General features: G+C 49.5%; 1 protein-coding gene across 3 annotated transcripts in view; it reads right to left on the reverse strand.

Annotated features, from left to right (window-relative positions):
• The window catches only part of IQCE (IQ motif containing E), a 272321-nt gene that overhangs the window by 185871 nt on the left and 62352 nt on the right, over positions 1-24098 (reverse strand). For all 3 annotated transcript variants that reach the window (XM_086940632.1, XM_086940634.1, XM_086940633.1), the window contains one exon: positions 23548-23593. In XM_086940632.1, the coding sequence (XP_086796758.1) occupies positions 23548-23593 (46 nt within the window). The remainder of the gene's footprint in view (positions 1-23547; positions 23594-24098) is intronic.

Below are 24098 nucleotides of genomic sequence, written 5' to 3' on the forward strand. Positions count from 1 at the left end.
GCTACTACCACACATGTTTCTAGGTGGTGAAGCCCTGCACTTGCAATAGTAAAGAGGAGAGGATGCTGGGACTGCTAGGGAAAGAGCCAAGCCTCAACAATCCGATGACTGTTGATGTGTCCCTCAAAGGAAAGTGAGTCCAGAGGGTGGCTTCCTTGATAAGGACCATCAGGGGTCATCAGTTCACGTTCTCAATGTTAGTGCAGGGAAACACAGAACATCTGAACATACGGAAAACAGACTGCAATATAATGCTCCATTTAGAATAAATGTAAGCAGTTGATAGCATGATGGATGAGAAGACTGCTGAAAATCAGCAAATTGAAAATGATCTCCCAGCCATCCTAGGTGGGAGTCCATGGGCAAAGATGTAACTGCTTACACAACACTGGCTTGATATATTATGATCATAGAAGGGAGAATGTAATTTCTTTATATTCATATTAGTTTTTTTTTTATCTTAGCAAAGGTGTATTCTTTGCCAGTGGAAGTTCCAAAATGTAGCCCCTCCGCTGCAACAACAAACAAGCACTGGCGTTGCCAATAGGTCTCGCAGTAGGAAAGTTGGAGCTATTACAATTGCAAATAACAATGCCTTTTATTTTGCATGTTAAAAACATAAAGGGCTTTGTCATTTAAAAAACCAATATCTCCAACTTTCCTACTGCGAGACCTATTGTGCACTGCACAGTGTGTGTGAAAGTGGCACTGCGTGGCTGAGTGGCGTTGCGTGGCTGAGTGGCGTTGCGTGGCTGAGTGGCGTTGCGTGGCTGAGTGGCGTTGCGTGGCTGAGTGGCGTTGCGTGGCTGAGTGGCGTTGCGTAGTTGCGTGGCGTTGCGTAGTTGAGTGGCGTTGCGTAGTTGAGTGGCGTTGCGTAGTTGAGTGGCGTTGCGTGGCGTTGCGTGGTTGAGTGGCGTTGCGTGGTTGAGTGGTGTTGCGTGGTTGAGTGGCGTTGCGTGGTTGAGTGGCGTTGCATGTGTGCGTAGTTGAGTGGCGTTGCGTAGTTGAGTGGCGTTGCGTGGTTGAGTGGCGTTGAGTGGCATGTGTGAGTGGCGTTGCGTAGTTGAGTGGCGTTGCGTAGTTGAGTGGCGTTGCGTAGTTGAGTGGCGTTGCGTAGTTGAGTGGCGTTGCGTAGTTGAGTGGCGTTGCGTAGTTGAGTGGCATTGCGTAGTTGAGTGGCGTTGCGTAGTTGCGTGGCGTTGCGTAGTTGCGTGGCGTTGCGTAGTTGCGTGGCGTTGCGTAGTTGCGTGGCGTTGCGTAGTTGCGTGGCGTTGCGTAGTTGCGTGGCGTTGCATGTGTGAGTGGCGTTGCATGTGTGAGTGGCGTTGCATGTGTGAGTGGCGTTGCGTAGATGAGTGGCGTTGCGTAGATGAGTGGCGTTGCGTAGATGAGTGGCGTTGCGTGGTTGAGTGGCGTTGCATGTGTGAGTGGCGTTGCATGTGTGAGTGGTGTTGCGTAGTTGCGTGGCGTTGCGTAGTTGCGTGGTGTTGCGTAGTTGCGTTGCGTAGTTGCGTGGCGTTGCGTAGTGGCGTTGCGTAGTTGCGTGGCGTTGCGTAGTTGCGTGGCGTTGCGTAGTGGCGTTGCGTAGTTGAGTGGCGTTGCGTAGTTGAGTGGCGTTGCGTAGTTGAGTGGCGTTGCATAGTTGAGTGGAGTTGCGTAGTTGAGTGGAGTTGCGTAGTTGCGTGGCGTTGCGTAGTTGCGTAGTTGCGTGGCGTTGCGTAGTTGCGTGGCGTTGCGTAGTTGCGTGGCGTTGCATAGTTGCGTGGCGTTGCGTAGATGAGTGGCGTTGCGTAGATGAGTGGCGTTGCGTAGATGAGTGGCGTTGCGTAGATGAGTGGCGTTGCATGTGTGAGTGGCGTTGCATGTGTGAGTGGCGTTGCATGTGTGAGTGGCGTTGCGTAGTTGCGTGGCGTTGCGTAGTTGCGTGGCGTTGCGTAGTTGCGTGGCGTTGCGTAGTTGCGTGGCGTTGCGTAGTTGCGTGGCGTTGCGTAGTTGCGTGGCGTTGCGTAGTTGCGTGGCGTTGTTGCGTGGCGTTGCGTAGTTGAGTGGCGTTGCGTAGTTGAGTGGCGTTGCGTAGTTGAGTGGCGTTGCATAGTTGAGTGGCGTTGCGTAGTTGAGTGGCGTTGCGTAGTTGCGTGGCGTTGCGTAGTTGCGTGGCGTTGCGTAGTTGCGTGGCGTTGCGTAGTTGAGTGGCGTTGCGTAGTTGAGTGGCGTTGCGTAGTTGAGTGGCGTTGCGTAGTTGAGTGGCGTTGCGTAGTTGAGTGGCGTTGCGTAGTTGAGTGGCGTTGCGTAGTGTAGCGTCGTTGCGTGGCGTTGCGTCGTTGCGTGGCGTTGCGTAGTTGCGTGGCGTTGCGTAGTTGAGTGGCGTTGCGTAGTTGAGTGGCGTTGCATAGTTGAGTGGAGTTGCGTAGTTGAGTGGAGTTGCGTAGTTGCGTGGCGTTGCGTAGTTGCGTAGTTGCGTGGCGTTGCGTAGTTGCGTAGTTGCGTGGCGTTGCGTAGTTGCGTGGCGTTGCGTAGTTGCGTGGCGTTGCGTAGTTGAGTGGCGTTGCGTAGATGAGTGGCGTTGCGTAGATGAGTGGCGTTGCGTAGATGAGTGGCGTTGCATGTGTGAGTGGCGTTGCATGTGTGAGTGGCGTTGCGTAGTTGCGTGGCGTTGCGTAGTTGCGTGGCGTTGCGTAGTTGCGTGGCGTTGCGTAGTTGCGTGGCGTTGCGTAGTTGCGTGGCGTTGCGTAGTTGCGTGGCGTTGTTGCGTGGCGTTGCGTAGTTGCGTGGCGTTGCGTAGTTGAGTGGCGTTGCGTAGTTGAGTGGCGTTGCGTAGTTGAGTGGCGTTGCGTAGTTGCGTGGCGTTGCGTAGTTGCGTGGCGTTGCGTAGTTGAGTGGCGTTGCGTAGTTGAGTGGCGTTGCGTAGTTGAGTGGCGTTGCGTAGTTGAGTGGCGTTGCGTAGTGTAGCGTCGTTGCGTGGCGTTGCGTCGTTGCGTGGCGTTGCGTAGTTGCGTGGCGTTGCGTAGTTGCGTGGCGTTGCGTAGTTGCGTGGCGTTGCGTAGTTGCGTGGCGTTGCGTAGTTGCGTGGCGTTGCGTAGTTGAGTGGCGTTGCGTAGTTGAGTGGCGTTGCGTAGTTGAGTGGCGTTGCGTGGTTGAGTGGTGTTGCGTGGTTGAGTGGCGTTGCATGTGTGAGTGGCGTTGCATGTGTGAGTGGCGTTGCATGTGTGAGTGGCGTTGCATGTGTGAGTGGCGTTGCGTAGATGATGGCGTTGCGTAGATGATGGCGTTGCGTGGGTGAGTGGCGTTGCATGTGTGAGTGGCGTTGCATGTGTGAGTGGCGTTGCATGTGTGAGTGGCGTTGCGTAGTTGAGTGGCGTTGCGTAGTTGAGTGGCGTTGCGTAGTTGCGTGGCGTTGCGTAGTTGCGTGGCGTTGCGTAGTTGCGTGGCGTAGTTGAGTGGCGTGGCGTAGTTGAGTGGCGTTGCGTAGTTGAGTGGCGTTGCGTAGTTGAGTGGCGTTGCGTAGTTGAGTGGCGTTGCGTAGTTGAGTGGCGTTGCGTAGTTGCGTGGCGTTGCGTAGTTGAGTGGCGTTGCGTAGTTGAGTGGCGTTGCGTCGTTGCGTGGCGTTGCGTCGTTGCGTAGTTGCGCGTAGTTGCGTGGCGTTGCGTAGTTGCGTGGCGTTGCGTAGTTGCGTGGCGTTGCGTAGTTGCGTGGCGTTGCGTAGTTGAGTGGCGTTGCGTAGTTGAGTGGCGTTGCGTAGTTGAGTGGCGTTGCGTAGTTGAGTGGCGTTGCGTAGTGTAGTTGCGTGGCGTTGCGTAGTTGAGTGGCGTTGCGTAGTTGAGTGGAGTTGCGTAGTTGAGTGGCGTTGCGTGGTTGAGTGGCGTTGCGTGGTTGAGTGGCGTTGCGTGGTTGAGTGGCGTTGCGTAGTTGAGTGGCGTTGCGTAGTTGAGTGGCGTTGCGTAGTGTAGTTGCGTGGCGTTGCGTAGTTGAGTGGCGTTGCGTAGTTGAGTGGCGTTGCGTAGTTGAGTGGCGTTGCGTAGTTGAGTGGCGTTGCGTAGTGTAGTTGCGTGGCGTTGCGTAGTTGAGTGGCGTTGCGTAGTTGAGTGGCGTTGCGTAGTGTAGTTGCGTGGCGTTGCGTAGTTGAGTGGCGTTGCGTAGTTGAGTGGAGTTGCGTAGTTGAGTGGCGTTGCGTGGTTGAGTGGCGTTGCGTGGTTGAGTGGCGTTGCGTGGTTGAGTGGCGTTGCGTAGTTGAGTGGCGTTGCGTAGTTGAGTGGCGTTGCGTAGTTGAGTGGCGTTGCGTAGTGTAGTTGCGTTGCGTAGTTGAGTGGCGTTGCGTAGTTGAGTGGCGTTGCGTAGTTGAGTGGCGTTGCGTAGTTGAGTGGCGTTGCGTAGTGTAGTTGCGTGGCGTTGCGTAGTTGAGTGGCGTTGCGTAGTTGAGTGGCGTTGCGTAGTTGAGTGGCGTTGCGTGGTTGAGTGGCGTTGCGTAGTTGAGTGGCGTTGCGTAGTTGAGTGGCGTTGCGTAGTTGAGTGGCGTGCGTAGTTGAGTGGCGTGCGTAGTTGAGTGGCGTGCGTAGTTGAGTGGCGTTGCGTAGTTGAGTGGCGTTGCGTAGTTGAGTGGCGTTGCGTAGTTGAGTGGCGTTGCGTAGTTGCGTGGCGTTGCGTAGTTGCGTGGCGTTGCGTAGTTGCGTGGCGTAGTTGAGTGGCGTTGCGTGGTTGAGTGGCGTTGCGTGGTTGAGTGGCGTTGCGTGGTTGAGTGGCGTTGCGTGGTTGAGTGGCGTTGCGTGGTTGCGTGGCGTTGCATGTGTCAGAGGCTAAATGTAGCACAGGGAGACCTCCAGCGGTAAGACAATCAAAAACAACTTTGAAAACATTTCACAGTATGAAGAGATCAACCTCATGAACGAGCGTGATAGACCTCAGCTAAAAATCATGATAAATAACAACACACATTAGAAGTGAAACTGCAAGTACAGAAGGACCAGCTTTGCTTGTTTAAAACTCCCACTTCAGGCAGATGAGTGTAATGTGTAAAGCGTCTTGTGCACATGAGCAGATCGGAGTCTGGAAGCAAATACAAAGAAGAGGAATGACTGAGGCGCATTGGTGTGAAGCACATCAAAGGGCTTCTCCTCCCCTAATTAGGTGAGGAGAAGCCGTTCCGGGAAACTGAAAGTACGGCCGGCCTGCGGCCGGCCATGAATAATTAGGGGAGGAGAAGCCCTTTGATGTGCTGGGCTGGCTGGCCCTGAATGCGCGTGCATGTTATCACGTGGTTCACGTGAACAGCATGAAAACCGCGGGGCTGAAAGCCCTTTGGTTTGAAGCTGTTTTCGCCACATGAATTCTCGCTCCGCTCGATGCGCTTGCGCACATCGATAGGTCGCGAGACCTAAAAAAACCACACACAGAGCAGATGAATCTATATCAAATGTTCTTCCACATCCAGATTAATAACTCTGTTTCCACTTACCACTTTCAGAAAACAAATCGAAAACACTTGTATTCAGACAATTCCTAACCTAGTATCAACTTGACAAAACAGGCTGCCACACTGAGCATTTCACCCTCTTGAAGACTGCCACTTGGCGTGCTCCGAATATGAGCCACCTCATTTGAATGAAACCCTTCTGTTCTTTGGAAAGTGCCCCAACCCCTATTGCGTCAGGGATACTATACAAGTGCCAAAATAAACAGCTAAATAAACAAACAACCAAATCAATAAAAATTCATTTTCACTTGTAATAGGGTATTATAAGCGACTCGCGAGTAGTGATTTCACAAAGTGCTTTAAGGCAGCATAGAGCAGGAGAGTGTCGTCCTATCAGAAACTGGAAGAGTAGAAACACGCTGCCCAAGAAAAAATCCTCGAATAAAATACAAACTTCTGCTTCATCCAGCACACAGAGACTTTGCCTAGTGCCTACATGCCATCATCTTTACGATTACCTCAGGAAGGCGTTTGATGCCCCATCTACATAGCAGTAACAGCGCCGTACAGACAAAGTGTTGTAATCGAAGAAAGATCCTCAGTAGGCAGGTAGCGTAGGTCTTATGATGAAGTTTATTTGAAGGTAAAAATCTTAGTTACAAGTTACAGGTGTTATATTAATGATCCACCAGGAAAAGCCTCCTACTGCTCAGTCCACTCTCTGCAGCTCATCTCTCCAGGCATACATAAACATTCTATGACATCACACACTGGCTGAGGAGCAGGTATAAGGGACTTAGGTAGAGAGAGTGCATTATTATACCTAAATCAGGATATAACATATTTCCCCCTAAGAAAATATTAACAATAAATAATGGATATCTTTCAATCCTCACCGGACAAAGTAAGCAGTGTCATCAGAAGGCAAAGAGTATCTTTCAACCCTTGCTCATCCTTGCAGAAGCACAATATATAACTTTAAAACATACCCACAATCATGCACAACAAAATGGGTATCTTTCAACCACACTCGCGTATCACAACAGTAGGCAAAGGGTATCTTCCAACTCTTGCTTATCCTTGTACCACAGGATACTACATAAACTTAATACCACTCATCTCTAAAGAAATTACCTTCTCACTCTACACTGTATATCACCCAGGAATTCTGCATGTGCGCACACACACACACACACACACACACACCCACACACACACACACACACACTCACGCACACACACACACACACACAACATGGCATTCATAAAATTCAACAAGGTATGGCAGAAACAAGTTTAACATTCATGCTCTGAAAAATTGAAGGCCTACTCTCCCCTCTACTATACATACGCAACAGCACTCACATGCATGCTTAAATAAAAATATACTGGCAACTCACATTTCATAACACTGCACAAAAACAATTATATAACATGACAGGGTACTGAAATACTGAACATCGCAATAAGAAAATTCGATTGACAATCACAATTCTAACAACAATTACTGCAAGCGAGTCAAGTCCTCCACCTCAGTGAGTGACTCATCATCTGAACACATTTCCAAAACACCAGCATAGTACAGTATCTTACAGGCTATCCTGTATAAAAGACACTGGTGGGGCTTCCAGGGTGTTTCTCCTCCCTTAGGCATCAATCTTCTTCCTCTAAGTTCCTTGCAGACTTAATCTTTCCCTTTTATCTCCTTTCACACATAGGTTAGTTTCTAACTCGTCACCATTGTTGCAATCAATGAAAGATCCTCAGTAGGCAGGTAACGTAGGCTTTATGATGAAGTATATCAGAAGGTAATAGTCTTAGTTACAAGTTGCAGGTGGTATATCAATGCGTCACCAGGAGCAGCATCCTGTTGTTCAACCCACTCGCTACAACTGATCTCTCCAGCCATGCATAAACATTCTATGACATCACACACACACACACACACACACACACCGGCTGAGCAGCATGTGTAAGAGAACTAGGGAGAGAGACTGCTTTATACCTAAATACAGATATAACACAAGGTCTGTGGTGAGCATCGTCTCAGGCTTCAGCCTTCCTCACAGCATTTGACTGAAACAGCAGTATGTTGAGCTGAGTTTCACAGGTGAGTATTGAGATTATTCTTCGGCGTTTCCCGACGAAAAAAAACCAAATGAAAACATCTGTATGCAAACACCTTAAATAGGCAGGATCCCTTCCCAAACTGATTACTTAGCTTTACTTTTTTTTTTCAGAACAAAATTTTATTTTGGTGTTGATAAGTTGCATAACAAGCACAGCACCCCGGGAATCGGAGGAGCTGTGAGCATCAGAATAGTAATCACAGTAAAGCAATTCAATCAACATTTCAGGAGGAAAAGATGCAACCAAGGCCCTCCTCCCTCCACCCTCCCATTCCCCCAACCCAGAGACCCCCCCCTTGCACAGCGTTGAAAAACATATTTCAAATACAGATACAGTAAGAAGCGTACAGTGTGTATTGCTCATGGCCCGGGCCCATCATCCAGGTGTCCCTCCACAGGCTGAACAGGCGCTGGCGGTTCCAGCCACAGTCCACGATACTCCGCCCATCGTTTCCAAATTTTATAATGTTTCCGGGGGCAGCCCCTGGCCACGAAAATCGGGCGTTCCAATCCCATGTAAAAGTCCAATCCCCTTTTCCACACTCCCACCAGAGGGGCTCTAGGGTCTTTCCAGGCGTGGGCAATGTCTCTCTTGGCCACAATTAGGCCTAACAAAAGCAAATGTCGTTTATAAATGTTCCCACCAACCTGTTCCATGACATGGAGGAGACCCAACTGTGGCGAACACGGGAGCTCCCAGCCCAGCACCTCAGACAGGCAGTCCCACACTCCAGACCAGAACCTCTGCAGTCCAGCACACGACCACACAGTATGGAAAAAGGTGCCCACATCCCTGCTGCATCTCAAACAATCTGGGGACCCAATCAGGCCCGCTTTCCACAGTCGATCCCTCGTGTAGTAGGCTCTGTGGAGGTACTTGAACTGAATGAATCAAAAGACGTACCGCAATGGCAGCTCCTCTCGGAGCCTCAAGCGCTTCCCTCAGTCGTCCTCCTCAAAGGGACCAACATCTCCCTCCCATTTTTTCCGTAGGTCATTTAGGGAAGTTGAGCAATGCGTCACCAGTGTTTGATAAATATTGGATATCTTTTTACTTTCTAAATCTCCCATGAACACTTTGGCCTCCAGTGGGCTGAATTCCGGTAGAGAGTCTAGGCCCCTAAGAGAGGGTGCAATGGCGTGTCTAAGCTGTAGGTATCTATAAAACTGGGTCTGGGGCATATCATATTCCTCGCGAAGTTCCTGGAATGACTTGAGGGTCGTGCCCCTGACAATGTGCCCCAGGGCCGATATTCCAATTGCATCCCAGCCCGGAAACCCCGACAGGGACGCCAAGGACGGCAATAGCCCATTTCGCCAGAGAGGAGTCTCCCTTGTAAGTTTGTTCCACCACCCCATGCGTCGGAGGGCAGCACGCCATATACGAAACACTGTCTGGGTGACCACTGGGAGGCCCCTTCTCCTAGTTGCCGAGTAGAGTATGGTGTGTAGCGTATCCAGGTCCATTAGGTCCCTTTCCAGGGCATAGGCCGGGTCGCCCCGATCTCCATACCACCACTCATTTAGGATCAGAAGATGGGAGGCCTGATAATAGGACAGGATGTCCGACGCCGCCAGGCCGCCACAGTATGTGGAAAGGAAACACGTGCGTAGCGCTACTCTCGCCACCCCCCTGGACCAAAGAAACTGACTAAGTGCTGAATTGACCTGTCTGAACCATTGTGGTGAGATGGGATAAGGGTGGTTTTGTAACTGGTACAACAGGCGAGGGAGGGCCACCATCTTGAATATGGCCGAGCGGCCATATACATTAAGAGGCATGCGGGACCAGGTGACCATGTCCGAACGCACAAGCTCCCACACTGGTACAACATTGCGCGACCAGGAGACACCACTCAAATCAGTCAAAAACACACCCAGGTATTGAAGGCCACCCATCGCTTTCTGTAGCGTCCCCGCCCAAGGCCCTAGGCCATTACGCTCTCCCAGCACCCACAACACCGATTTACGTTGGTTCAGACGGAGACCCGACACTACACCAAATATCCGCATGATGTCTAGAACCCGCGGTCCCGATTTATTCAGGTCAGTAAGAAAGAATAGGACGTCGTCAGCATACAGTGCGATTCTATCGGAGGGGCCCGCCTGCCACTCGACACCCCGCATCTGAGCATAATTTCTCACCCATGCTGCCAACGGCTCTAGGGCCAGGGCAAATAAGTAGGGCGACAGAGGGCACCCCTGCCTGGTGCCTCGGCCTATAGGGAAGGGATCGGACACCGCACCAGCCACTCTCACGGACGCAGTTAGATCTGTAAATAGTAGATGTAGGTATGATAGAAAGCGGGGCCCGAGGTTCAGGCGGGACAGAAGTGCGCAAAGGTAGACCCAGCTCACTGAATCAAAAGCCTTATCTATGTCGGCCAGTAAGAGCGCCGTAGGAATCCCCGCTGCCCGGGCCGCTTCCAACACCACCTGGGCGCGTCTGATATTATGCCGCGTCGCTCTATGGGGCATGAAGCCGTCCTGGTCGGGATGAACAAGGTCGGTGATGTATGGGAGAAGACGATTGGCCAGCGCCTTTGCCAAGATTTTCGATTCTGTGTTTAATAGTGAAATCGGTCTGTAAGACTCGGGTAGGTCAGGGGGCCTACCGGGTTTGCAAAAAAACACTATCTCCGCATGTCGCCAGTCCCTCGGAAGCCGGCCACTCTCCCTGGCCGCCTCCAGAGCTCTACCGTAGTGTGTACCCAACTGGAGATGGAATTTCTTGAAGAATTCACAGGGGAACCCATTGGGTTCAGGGGCCTTGCCCGTGTTTAATTCACCGAGGGCCGTTCCCAACTCCTCCGCCGACAACGGGAGATCTAGGCGAGCGCGCCCCTCGTCCGAGATTGCTCGCGGCGGGAGGTCAGCGAGAAATTTGTCCATTTCCTCCGCCTGGAGGAGTTCCCGGGGGGGGGTATTGGGCCGCGTAATACCGTGCAAAACTGGCCGCCAGGGCCTCTGGGGCAGTCATGGGCGTACCCTCTTCATCTCGAAGGCACGGCAGGGACTGGGGATGGAAGGTGCTCTGGCAAAGTCTGTATAGCATCGAGCCGGATTTATCGCCCCACTGGTAAATTCTACTTCGGGTCGCCAGCCACAACTGCTTGGCCTCATCCAACTGCAGAGAGGCATACGCCTGCTGTAACAGCAGCAGCTGACCCACGTCCTCCTCACTCCCAATCATACAGCAAAGCTCCTCCTGGGCCTGAACACGGTCAGCGGCTGTCACAATATCTGCCGCGCACGCCCTACGGGCAGCCGCACACCAAGCAATATCTACCCCTCTAAGGGTAGGCTTCAGGGCCTCCCAGAGTGTCCCGGCGTCTATGTCAGGGTTATCGTTCTCATTCCAGTAGTGTGCAATAGCCTCCCTCATGCGTGTTCGGTAAGGTTCCTGCTGCAAATGCCATGTGGAGAGGCGCCATCAAAACGGCTGCCGTTGTTTGTCCAAGAGTAGGTCCATCGCTACCGGGGAGTGGTCCGACAGACCGCGGGGCAATATAGATGTGGTACCTACCCTCCCGACCCAGGCATGGGGGACAAATAGGTAGTCGATCCTAGAGAAGGACTTATGTACCGCTGAAAAATAGGTGTACTCGCGACATTGGGCGTACTGGTGGCGCCACACGTCCACCCACCCCATTCCTCTCACCATGCCGTTTAGTTTAGTGGGTGTGTCCGGGGGCAACTCGCCTCCTAGCCTGCATCTATCCACCCGCGCATTCATCACGTCGTTCCAGTCACCACCAACTACTGCCATAACATCAGGCATCTCGGCCCACACACCAAACAATTTTTCAATAAGGGCTCCCTGCAGAGGGGGCAGGGCATACACACTCCCAAAAATCACTGATTCAGTGCCTATCTTACCCTGGATAAACACATATCTACCTTGAGCGTCAAGCCACTGAGTTTCATGAACGTAGGACAGCCTACGGTGCACCAAGACTGCCACTCCTCGAGATCCCCTCGCAAAACCGGCATGGTACACTTGCTGAAAGCCATACCTCTGTAGGCTAAGGGTCTTAGTACCCATGAGGTGGGTCTCCTGCAGCAATAATACGTCGGCCCCGTCCTTCTTCCCCTGTCGGCAGGACCGCCCCCCTCTTAATCCTGTCCAACATCCCCCTCACATTCCAGCTCACAATACGCAGCAAAGCCCTCCGCAGGCCTGATTCAGGGGTATTAACCGCCATCTATGGGCAGAAAAATGAATATTCTGAGCATATGAGACCACACACACACACCTCGCCTCAATAGTACATGAAAGAACACTGTGCAATTCCACGCCTCCCGCCTCCCCGTGCCCCTCCTCCACAACCCCTCAACAAGCCCCCCAATCTCCCCCCCCACCCAGGTCCCACCAACAACAGCCCCACTCCCCCCCACCCCATACCTCAAAAACGCTGAAGTATCTGTCGCGGTATAGGTCAACTCCGGCCCCCAACGGGAGGCCAGAGATCCGCTATGCCAATGGATCCCCATGAACTACCAACATCGCCCCCTCTCAACCCTCCCCAACAAAACTCCTCTAAAATGAGGGGTTACCGCCTTACAGTCCATCCCCCCCCAACCCGCACTCCGCGACTGTTAATCCACAAGTAGTCGCCAGTGTTAATGTTACCATTAGTGTAGAGCACCTTCATGTAGGCCGGCAATTGCCACTACGCGGCCTGTACCACAATCGGCAAGTCAAAGAGTCACCCATCATCACTTCACTTCTCACGGATCCACCATGGGAGAGTCTGGAGGCTTAGTCTCTTCTGCAGTCCCCTTCTTAGCCGGGGAGTTCAAGTTCAAGTTCAGGCATTTGTATAGCGCACTACTCACCCAGAGGGTCTCAAGGCGCTTGAGGGAGGGTGGGTGCATTACTTATCGAATAGCCAGGTTTTTAGCTGCTTTCTGAAGGAGAGGTGGTTCTGTGTAAGTCGGAGGTGAGTGGGGAGAGAATTCCAGGTCTTGGCTGTGTATGCGTGGAATTGCGGCGAGGGCTCGTTGGATGATCGTAGTTGGTGGGTGGGTGTGTAGAAGGACAGTCGTGTGTTGAGGCATTCGGGTCCTAGGTCGTAGAGGGCCTTGTGTGCGTGGGTGAGGAGACGGAACGTTATTCTCTTGTTGACGGGGAGCCAGTGGAGATCCTTCAGGTGACCGGAGATGTGAGCCTGACGGGGAATGTCCAGTATGAGTCTGGCTGAGGCGTTTTGTATGCGTTGGAGTTTTTTCTGTAGTTTGGCTGTTGTCCCGGCGTAAAGGGTATTTCCATAATCCAGTCGGCTGGTGACCAGTGCGTGGGTGACTGTCTTTCTTGTTTCGGTGGGGATCCAGTGGAAGATTTTTTTGAGCATGCGTAGGATGTTGAAGCATGAGGATGAGACGGCGTTGACTTGTCTGGTCATCGAGAGGGAGGAGTCTAGGATGAAGCCCAGGTTACGTGCGCGATCTGTAGGTATGGGTGCTGTGCCCAGGGCTGGTGGCCACCATGAGTCGTCCCAGGCAGAGGGGGATGATCCTAAGATGAGGACTGCCGTTTTGTCCAAGTTAAGTTTTAAACGGCTGTTCTTCATCCATTCGGCTACTTCTTTCATTCCTTCGTGTAGATTGGTTTTGGCGGTGTTTGGGTCTTTGGTGAGGGAGAGGATTAGCTGGGTGTCGTCCGCATAGGAGATGATGTTGAGGTTGTGTTGACGCGCGATGTCTGCGAGGGGACTCATGTATACGTTGAAAAGGGTGGGGCTGTGTGAAGATCCTAGTGGTACACCACAGATGACTTCGGTGGCCTCTGATTTGAATGGGGGGAGGCGGACTCTCTTGGTTCTTCCGGCAAGGAACGAGATGATCCAGTCCAAGGCTTTCCCTTGTATTCCGACGTTGTTGAGGCGTTGTATGAGTGTGCTATGACATACTGTGTCGAAGGCGGCGGAGAGGTCGAGTAGGATAAGGGCAACTGTTTCTCCGTTGTCCAGTAGCGTTCGGATGTCGTCTGTAGCTGCGATGAGGGCGGTTTCGGTGCTGTGTTTGGCTCGGAAGCCGGACTGTGAAGGGTCGAGGGAGTTGTTGTATTCGAGGAAGGCGGCGAGCTGACTATTGACGGCTTTCTCAATGACTTTGGCAGGGAATGGGAGGAGTCAGATGGGGCGGTAGTTCTTAAGTTCAGAAGGGTCTGCTGTGGGTTTCTTCAGAAGGGCGCTGAGTTCGGCATGTTTCCAGCTTTCCGGGAAGGTAGCGGAGTTGAAGGAACAGTTGATGACGTCACGGAGATGGGGTGCGATGATGGAGTCTGCTTTGTTGAAGATGTGGTGGGGACATGGGTCGGTTGGCGATCCTGAGTGAATGGAGTTCATCAGGCGGATGGTGTCTTCAGTGGTGATTGAGTTCCAGGTGAAAAGGTTGTGAGAGTGCTGTTTTAGTTCGGAGGGGGGTGGAGTGGGCTGTTCATCTGATTGGTTTTCATAGCTGTTATGTATGTCGGTGATTTTGTTGTGGAAGAAAGAGGATAAAGAGTCTCAGAGGTCTTGGGAGGGAGTGATGTCGTTGGTGCCGGCGGTGGGGTTTGTAAATTCTTTGACGATGTTGAATAGTTCCTTGCTGTTGTGGGCGTTGTTGTCGAGTCGATTCTTGAATGCTGATTTCTTGGTGGATCTGATAAATTGGTGGTGTTTGCGGGTGGCGTCCTTGAAGGTGGTCAGGTTGGCAGAGGTTGGGTTTTTTCTCCAGGTTCTCGAGGGTACGACATAACTTCTTGGATTTTTTAAGGTCGTCGTTGAACCAGGGGGCCTTTTTGCTCCCTTGTTTGATATGATGGTTTTTCAAGGGTGCTAATACGTCAGCGCTGTGGGTGATCCATTGTGTGAGTTTGGTGGCAGCTAGGTTTGGGTCCGATGATATGGCGGGAGGGTTTTGGTTTAGCGATGTGAAGAGTTGGTCGCTGGTGATTTTGTTCCAGTTTCTTCGAGGAATAGGTTGTGGGGGGTTGTGGGTCGTGGACTTTTTGTAGTTGAAGTGAACGCAGCTGTGGTCCGTCCAATGGAGAGCTGTGGTGTGATCGAAGGAGATGTGTTTGCTGGAGGTGAAAATAGGATCGAGCGTGTGTCCGGCAAGGTGGGTGGGGGTGTCAACAAGTTGTTTGAGTTCGAGATTGGCCAGGTTGTCCAGAAGGGTGGTGGTGTTGCTGTCGTTTTTCTTTTCCATGTGGAAGTAGAGGTCACCCAGTAGAATGTAGTTCTCGGAGGTGAGGGCATGTGGGCTGATGAAGTCTGTGATGTCTTCGTTGAATTGGGTGCGGGTACCTGGTGGTCTGTAGATGAGGGTGCCTCTAAGTCTGGTCCTGGGGTCGGTGTGGATCTGGAAATGAAGGTGTACGGCGGTCGCAAGGTTATCGTCGGAGCTGGTTGTGATTCGGATGGTGTTCTTATGGACGATGGCAATGCCTCCTCCTGTTTGGTTGGTGCGGTCTTTTCGGATGATCTTGTAAGCGTTCGGGATGGCTATGGCGATGTCGGGCGCTGATGAAGTGTTCAACCAGGTTTCTGTGAGGAAGGCGATGTCCGGCGATGCAGTGTCGAGAAGGTCCCAGAGTTCAGTGGCGTGTCTGTGGACCGAGCGGGTGTTCAGCAGGATGCATTTCAGGTGGTTGGAGTTGGAGCTGTGTTTGGAGGTAGTGGATTTGGAGTGGGTCCTAGTGCAGGTGAACTTGCAGGAGTGGCAGGTGAATGGACCATTGGCGAGTCCTGGGGCAGCCTCGTAGCATTGTGGTGTGCGACCGGGGTAGAGGGCATGGAGGCGCGCATGGGGCGCGTCCGCTGCGCGCGGAAGCATCTGTCATAAGTGGATGGAGGAGGGGGAGGGGCGAGGGTGGAGCAGCTGGGAGGCGGGAGCGGGGTGGAGGGCCGGGCTGGGAGGCACAACAAACAAACAACAAGATGGCTGCAAGCCACAAGTGGGAACAGGACGAGATTGGGCACGACCTAACTAAGCAATATCGACTGGGCAGCACAATCAGGCAACAATATGCAAAGCGAGTGGCACAGCAATAGATTATGGCACAGTAAAATACAAATCACGGTCTGCTCATGAAGCGCTGCGATGATTCTAATCAGTGCGCTCAAGCCTGGCAATAAGCGTTGCTATGGCAGTGCAAGGTTAGAAGCAGTACGAGGCAAATTTCAGCACTACGATACCACGTGTGGGGGAGCAGGAAGCAGCGACCGCTTCAGAGAGGCTCCGGACGGTCAGGGAGCGTTTCTTGGAGCGTGATCTCCAGTTGCTTCAGCTGCGCGAGCGCCGGGGCGTCCGCGGCGGCGCCGCCGAAGAGGATGAGTCTGAGGGGCACATGCATCAATCTAGGATTTTGCATTTCCTAAATAGCGAAAATTAAGGAATCGCTATTTAGGAATTGCAAAATCCTATGCATCAAGAAATCCTAAATATTTTTAGGATTTCTTAAATTTTGGAATTTGCGATTCCTTAATTGCGAATCGCAATTAAGGAATGGCATTACATTGATTCCTATGGGCCTCGAGGCCCATAGGAATCAATGCCGTTTTGCATTTCTTTGTTTAGGAAATCGCAATTTGTTGATGCATTGCAAGGGTGCAGAGGGGGTGCAGAGGGGGGTCCAAAGTACCGCCCCCCTGAACCCCTGAAATGTATTTTAAATTGCATGTTTCACACACACATGTCCTAAGGACATGTGTGTCTGTAACATGACACTTTTCAAAATGCATTTTTGTGCTTTTTGAAACAATTTCGCAAATTAACACGAGGGTCAACCTCGTGTTAAATTGCACCTATTTCAAAATTCGCATTTTTAAAAAAAATGATGCATTGCATTTAAGGAATCGCACAAATGCGATTCCTTAAATGCATTCGCATTTTTAGGAAATGCAAAAAAAAAAACGAATTTTGAATTTTTTTTCATGCATCCCAAAAACGTATTTAAGAAGCGTAAACGGCCGAATTTACCGATTCGCACCGTTTGCACTTCATAAATAGGTTGATGCATGTGCCCCACTGTCTCTAGCTGGCGGCGTGTGAGGCCGAATACGTACAGTTTCATCTGTCCAAGTAAAGACTTCTTCAGGGGAATTAAAGAAGAAAGTGCGAGATTGAAAAATTACTCGCAGCCGAGCTGGGTAAAGCAGAGCGTATTGAATCTTAAGGCCCCGCAGGCGAGCTTTTGCGGCCGCGAAGGACTGCCGCTGCTATTGCACCAACTGTGTGTAGTCTGGGAAGATCATGATCCGTTGATTATTCCAAATGAGGGGTTCTTTTAGGCGGGCCTGTTTCAGGATTGTGTCCCGATCATGGTAGTTGAGCAGTCTAGCTATTACCGTCCGCGGTCGTTCACCCACTGGTGGCTTCTGAGCAAGTGTCCTATGAGCCCGCTCAATGATGAAGCAGCGGGAGAGGGACTCCGCCGGGATCCAGCCCTCCAACCACTCAGTAAGAAAGGCTTCCATGTTTCCCTGCTCACAGTCCTCCGGAAAGCCGACAAAGCGCAGGTTGTTGCGTCAAGCTCCCCCTTCGGCATCCTCAGCTCGGAGAGCTAGGCCCTTTTGTATGCCCTCCATATGGGCCACTCGTTTCTTCAAGGCCGCCGTTTCGCCCTCCACTCCTGTGATCCGGGTTTCAGCCTCCGTGATACGGGCCACTGCGTTGCGCAGATCTTGTCGCAGCAGGGTCACATCGGCCCCAACGGCCCCAATTTTAGCGTCCAATGTATCCCGGGACTGGGTGATTGCCGCCAGGAGGGCGGCATTGTCCGGCCCAGCGGTCTGTTGGCCTCCCGAGGCTCCGCAAATTTGTCGAGTGTCCCTTGTTTCGAGGTCCCGCCGCCGCTTCCGCCTCTGGTCATGGTGGGCGGTAGGGAGGAAAGTCGTCAGGTCACCACCGCAGGTCACTACAATTGGCAGCAGTGGGTCGTGAGGCCTTTGCGTGGATCCGCCGTCCACCGCCCGTTCCGGCCGCTAGTGTGTCAGGCCTCGCAGACAGGGCGTCAGGGGAACCCCACCGGCCTCGAACTCGGCGCACTCACTCGTAAATATCAGGGGGCCGTCACGGTCCGATCCGACCGCTGGATCTCCACAGGTCTTTCCTCACTCTGCAGCTCCTCGCATCCCCAGCACAGAGGACACTCCACCGGGCATCCGGCCCGCTTCAAGGCCCTCGCCCAAACCTTCAGGCAGTCGGTCGATGTCGTGCTAGCAGCAGGCGGGTCTCCCCGGCACAGCACACCCTCCGGCACAGGGTATCTTCAGCAGGCAGGCACCCTCCAGCAGCCGCGCCTCAGGAGGGGTCAGGCCACAATGCAGCCCGCTCCGCTGTCTGTCGTCCGGTGGCGCCCACCTCGGACGCCCTCAAAATCGAGGTCCCGGCTTCACCTCGCGCAACAGGCCGCTCCGCATCCGGGGCCGATTGCACCCGCGTCTAGTCCTCAGCGAGGCCGAAAATCTCGCCACACCTGCTGGACACCTTCCACCACTCTTCCCCGTCGCGGGATGGGCACTGGCGAGGGGGGAAGGCAGGATAAATGGTCAGTTGAAGGGACGGAGCTACACTAGGCTACGTCCGCCATGTTCGCCATCTTGGCCACGCCCCCCTTAGCTTTACTTTTAAGTGATTTATTTACTTTTTCTTTCAGCCATGATCCTGGTTATTCTTCTTTCCAAAGAAGATTTTTTTACTACCTGGAAACACCCCAGAATTGCCAAGAGACACCTTTTAAAGTTGATACCGTTGCTAATCGTGGATTTTATCAAATACAAAAAACTTTTAGGGGCTTTTAGTTTTGGAGTTTACACTGCAAATTTCCATACAAAATTTCCACTGTGCAAAAGCGATCACTGGTTGAAGCTCTCAAACACTCATCATCGGATATGGTAGCAGGAGGAGAAAGACAGCAGTTGAAGCAGTGGGCCAGATATAATAAGGAATAAAATATCCACAGCCATCAATAAAAAGGATATCGCAAGACACTGCGGAGTTCTGTGATCTAATAAAGAAATTCAGCCTCTATATGATCTTTTGACCACTTTGGGGATCTGCAAGATACTTAAAGTGTATGGATGGGCACATACTTTTTCCTTTGTACATAATTTATATTATGGAGAGGTTTGCTTTCATCTCCTTTTCAAATGACCATACTTTGAGTTTTGATTTATATAGATGTATAGGCTCTGCTCTTTTAATCCAAACACATGCCGGATGCCACTGACAATACTTTAACACTTGCGGATAGACTAAATACAATGACATAGCCCCTGATTCAAAGATGTGGTGACAAATAATAGTTTATGGACGCAAACAAATGCGTTGTGAAAGAATTTGGGTATGCTTACCGCTTTTTCCTGTACTTCAGAGTCAGCAAAGAGTAGCTAGAGATGAGCACTTGATTATACCAATGCTTTTTTGTAGCTCTGGGTGGATGGATGGACATACATGTGCTAGCCGGACTCTCAGAGTGTGAGGAAGAAGCCGTACAGCAGCAATGGGGGATGCGCTGGAGTGCAAATGAAGGACAGAAGCAGCCACTGGTAGCATCGACAGGTGCGAATGAAATTGTTTGCTTGGTGCTCGGAGTGAGCCGGAGCAGACCGGTTGCAGCATCGAAGGACTGCTGGGGGGGACTCAAGGTGGGGCTGAGTAAGCACATTTGTAGAGCCCAGGGCCCCCTGGATAAAATATGATAAAATATATATAACTAAACCAATAAAAAAGGAATTAATGGCAAGGTGTGTTTGCGCTACGTTTTAGGTACTGTATAAGCACAAAAGGCATTTGTTTGCATCCATAAACTATTATTTGTCCCCACATGTTTGAATCAGGGGCTATGTCATTGTATTTAGTCTATCCGCAAGTGTTAAAGTATTGTCAGTGGTATCCGGCATGTGTTTGGATTAAAAGAGCAGAGCAGAGCCCCTAAAACGTTGCTATGCAAGCTGCAACGGGTGCAGAACATGGCGGCCAAGCTGGCCCTCTCTCGCCCTAACCTCAGCTCCTCCACCGCTGCTCTTCGGGACTTACATTGGTTGCCGGTTCATTTACGTGTTCAGTACAAAGCTGCCTGCCTGGTGTTCAGGGCTTTGCATGGACAGGGCCTGGTCCCACTGCAGAATATGTTTTCATGGTATTCGTCCGCGCGTTGTTTGCGCTCTTCTTCTGCGTGGTTGGTGGTGGTACCGAGATTCCAGAGAGTGAGGATGGGTGGACGCTCGTTTAGTGTTGCAGCGGCTAAACTCTGGAATTCTCTGCCACTCCTTCTACGAGGTCAAAGGGACTTTCTACCATTTAAAAAAGCGTTGAAGACCCACTTGTTCCCTAGGGCAGTTTAAGATGTTGTTTCTGTTGCTGACAGTGATCTCAAGCACCAGGATGCCCTTGGGGTGACAGTAAAGCGCTATACAAATATACAATACATACTTACATACATACAGAGGGGTGATGGACAACCCCTAAGGGCAAAGCTTAAAGCCAGCTGAAAGAGGCTGTCCAAAAGCCCATTTCTGGATCTATATGCAAGTATGTGTATGTTGTGTAACAGCATGAGCGTTGTCTGTAGGCAAGACCTAAAAAGACACTAAGCCGAAGGGAACTGCAGAAGCCAGCAGTCAGACAACACTATTTGCAAGTGAACTCTATCGCACTAGAACCTTATTTATGTTTTGTCACCAAGTCATTTCACAGGTTTCTTTTGACTAAATTTAGATTTAACCTTATACATTTTTATTTAGGAAGTTTTAACACATGGGCGAAACCAGAGTCAGCACCACCCTGTACTTGTGATAATTTTTCTGTTCAAGATACCCAGCATTTTGTTATGTTTTGTGGTTTCTTTTCAGATCATAGAAAAAGATATTTGTTACCTGTTTTAAGGGAAGCTGGTTTCTCCAAGGTGAGACCAGCCTTGTTTTATCTTCAATCATTGTGTAACATCCGTATCACATTTTGTCTGGCAAACTTTTTAGTGGCAGCGGCTAGATCTAGATCACGCAAGATATTATAAGATTTCCCCGTATGAATTGCATTTTAACATCCTTCTATAAACTTGTTTTTAGCTTAAATATTTCGCCACATGAATTTGACTGGTATGAAATTGTTTAATTGTGTTTTACTTGTATAAAAATGTTTTAATCCTCTTTGTATGATTTTTAACTAAATCGAATAAAGATTCTTTGACTGACTGACACTAAGGCAGCCATTCACTTTTTTATAAACTTTATCTTTGGCAGTTAACATAAAATATACACAATCTCAGCAAGCCACACAGACTATATGCCCTTAGGCGAAAACAGCAAAATTTAAATTTAATTTTAAAGTGCTGCATGTCATCAAATGGGTCCCAGAAAGCAAGAAAACATCACAATAAACAAAATGTGTATTTTCTTTTTTAATGGAAGCCAATACAACTATTAACATGCACCAGCAAAGCCAACAAGTGTCACGCATGATTCCAGACACAGAACTATTGGCTGAACTAATGGTGTCTTGCAAAGGGTTTTGTTTGTAACAAAAAGCACAAGATGTTCCAAGATGGTTGCAGTGAGCGCATGGCAACTATCTTGGTACAGGTTTTGTTGAGATCAAAAAGCACTGTAAGATGAGACCCTACGTGCATCCATGCACACACACACACACACACACCCAGGTGGCCATATTATAATAATTTCAAAACTATTTACGAATGGTCACCTGCCATTACCGGTGGATGTGCAAAAGAACCAAGTGGGTGACAGGTGGAGGGGGAAGTGACCAATTAACACACAGTGAGGTTGGAAGAACACAAGAAAAGGGAGGTACGTCACCCAATCAGGAGCATGGAATTGAGAGGCGAAAGCCATAGAATCATGAGCAACAGGTGGAAACAAAGCCCACTAAGTCTATATTGAACACCACAGTCTGTCAAGAGACAGCTAAACCCTTCACCAGGTGAGACCAAAAATTGAACCAGACAGTGGATTACCTCAACCAGACCACTGTCAATAATATTCCTTACAAAAAGTGTTCTGCTGTGCAAAAGGAACTGTTCCATTGATGACGATTTCAAGAAAGATATCACAATACATTTAATGAAGAACATTAAATATGGAGACTATTCACAATACTAGAGTAAAAATTTGGGAAAAAATGCAGACTTTTACAGAGAACTAAAGAGGAATCAATATTCAGAGTGAAACATATAGGGGCTAAAGTTTCTGTAATCTAAGTAAACAAATCTAGAATATCTTGAATCAACACTAACACATACCTAATCCTATGATGGTTTTTAGAGGCAGTCAATGGCTTGTCTGAATGAAAAATCCTTTAGCATACTTCCTAACACCAAGAAGCAAACTTGCACCTAGCTTTCTGGGGCCCAGTAAATTAGAGGTTGCTTGTTGCAGTACCAACTCCAGGTAATTATATACTTGTGGAAGATGCCATACTTTTAAACAAAGACTGTACAGAAGAAGAACTTTGAAACTAAAAATAAAACATACTTTAACTTACTCATAAATTGCAATAGTTTTTGTAGTTTATTCTCTAAACTGACCTGCTTATCCCATGTATGTTGAAAAGTGCATAATGATTAGCGTCTCTGAATGACCAGCCAATATAACAAAAAATGGCCATGCCTATCTTGTAACTCGTCATATTCTACCAATATATTCTCAGTGGTTCTACTTTGGACTAAAAGACCTCTTTGGAGAAGAAAAGTAAATTTAGTATTCAGACTATCCACCGATTAAATTAGCTCTAGTGAGAAAACCTCCCATTCCTTCTTAGAAAAATATTTAGCAATGAATATGGACAGCATTTGCTTCAGAAGGATGACTCAAAGCCACAGAAACTGATCTCAACAGCCACTCATCTCAACATGGGTAGAAACGTAACTCTTTCCTTGTGTTTAGAGCACAGCCATACATCTGGAGTAGAGTGTGGGGCTGACGAACTAATATCGAGGAGTAGCCAACAACAAACCCTTAGACTCCCATGGGAATCAGCAAACTGTGTACGGTGGAGGGGTTGGCCATTCATGGGGGGGTTGGCTGCAGGGCCTGACCACAGACCTGGCCCTGGCACCAACCCTTGCCACACATGGTCAAATGCCGTACTCAGAGTGGGGTTGGCAACAGTTGCATCGTAATAAGATAATATTGCAAATTTGATGCACTGCTTGTGACCTCACATATTAAATCATTGAATGACATATTAATCTACAGCCGTGCAGGTTATACTTACCGAAGTTACGTATACATGGTGAATCTGAGGCATTTGTTTGTTTTAGAGGGGCAGTTTTTTGTTCCTTTTAGAAACCACGTACATCTCCAATATAACAGTTTTTTTCCAGTGAATTTCAAAGGTTTTTTTTTTAAGCGCCGGCTAAAATCTTACTACCTGACGTATTACTCCACTTTAACCTTTGTTTTCCACAGTGACTAAGCTAGTCTACTATCTGCAGGCATAGGTGGTGCTGCTTGCCGAGCACCTCGTGTCCCCAGATGCCCAGCCACGATGAACGAGGGGGGCTTGGAAGATAAGGGGGTACAGTTATATGATTATGGATCTGTACTTATGCCTTTGTTCATAATTATGCGGGCCCAAAAACTCAACTCATCATTGCAATGTGCTTTTTCCTTTGAGTGATTTGTGTCAATGCTAAATGTCCAGATGGAGCGGCGTGGGTGGGGGGATTGTTCTTGTATTTCTCTTTGACTTGCATACTGTGTTATTACAACACTGTTGTTCTTAAATGGCAATCAAAACTTATTCAAAAAAAATATTGCATTTGACCTTTACACTGTAGTAAGAAATAAATACACAAACGCACTTGTGTTGATTAGTACACTTGTTACAAATCACACGTTATTTGGTCACATTCATTTTCACTGGCGTGATTTAGAGACAGTGGATGAGAAAAGCATGCGCTATTCGAAGCCATGATTACAATATTACCTTTCATCCAGCCCTCAGCACAGTAGAATTAATTAGGGAACATAATTAGATGCTTAGTTAATTCACACTTACTTGGTGATCTAGGTGGCTTCTGTGAACTCTTTTTCTTCTTTTGTCTCTGAAAAATAAAGATGTTGAGACAATCCTTATATATCTGTTGGCTGTTCACACTGTCACAGTTGCTTTTGCTTTGGAGAGGTACATTTGTGAAAAATATATAGATGTCCCATCCCAAAACAGCTCTTTGGTTGGTTTACCAAAGAGCTCAGTTTTTGTGTGACCATGAATGTTAACTGTGTTTGTGAACACTGATTCATGGACATCAGTCTAGCCATGCACCGAAACAACAGTGTAAAGGGTAGTAGGTAAAAGGAATGTTTGATGTAATAGTTTTTTCCTCATGTAGTATCAATATACTGTCAGTTTAGTGAGTGGAGAGATGGTGGCGTTCATGGTACAGCACTTTTCGTCTCTCCATATGCCTGGCATTTGTATTTTTGTCCTGAGGGGGTCGCTAAGTGATATTGGGACACTCCAGTTAGCCACTTACAACGAAGTATGGCTGTTCAGAAAACCCAGTAGCAGGAGGGAACGATTTAGGTTAAAGAGGCTGAGTGGAATGA

This window comes from Lissotriton vulgaris, chromosome 10 (genome assembly GCF_964263255.1).
Source record: "Lissotriton vulgaris chromosome 10, aLisVul1.2, whole genome shotgun sequence".
NCBI classification, from domain to species: Eukaryota; Metazoa; Chordata; class Amphibia; order Caudata; family Salamandridae; genus Lissotriton; species Lissotriton vulgaris.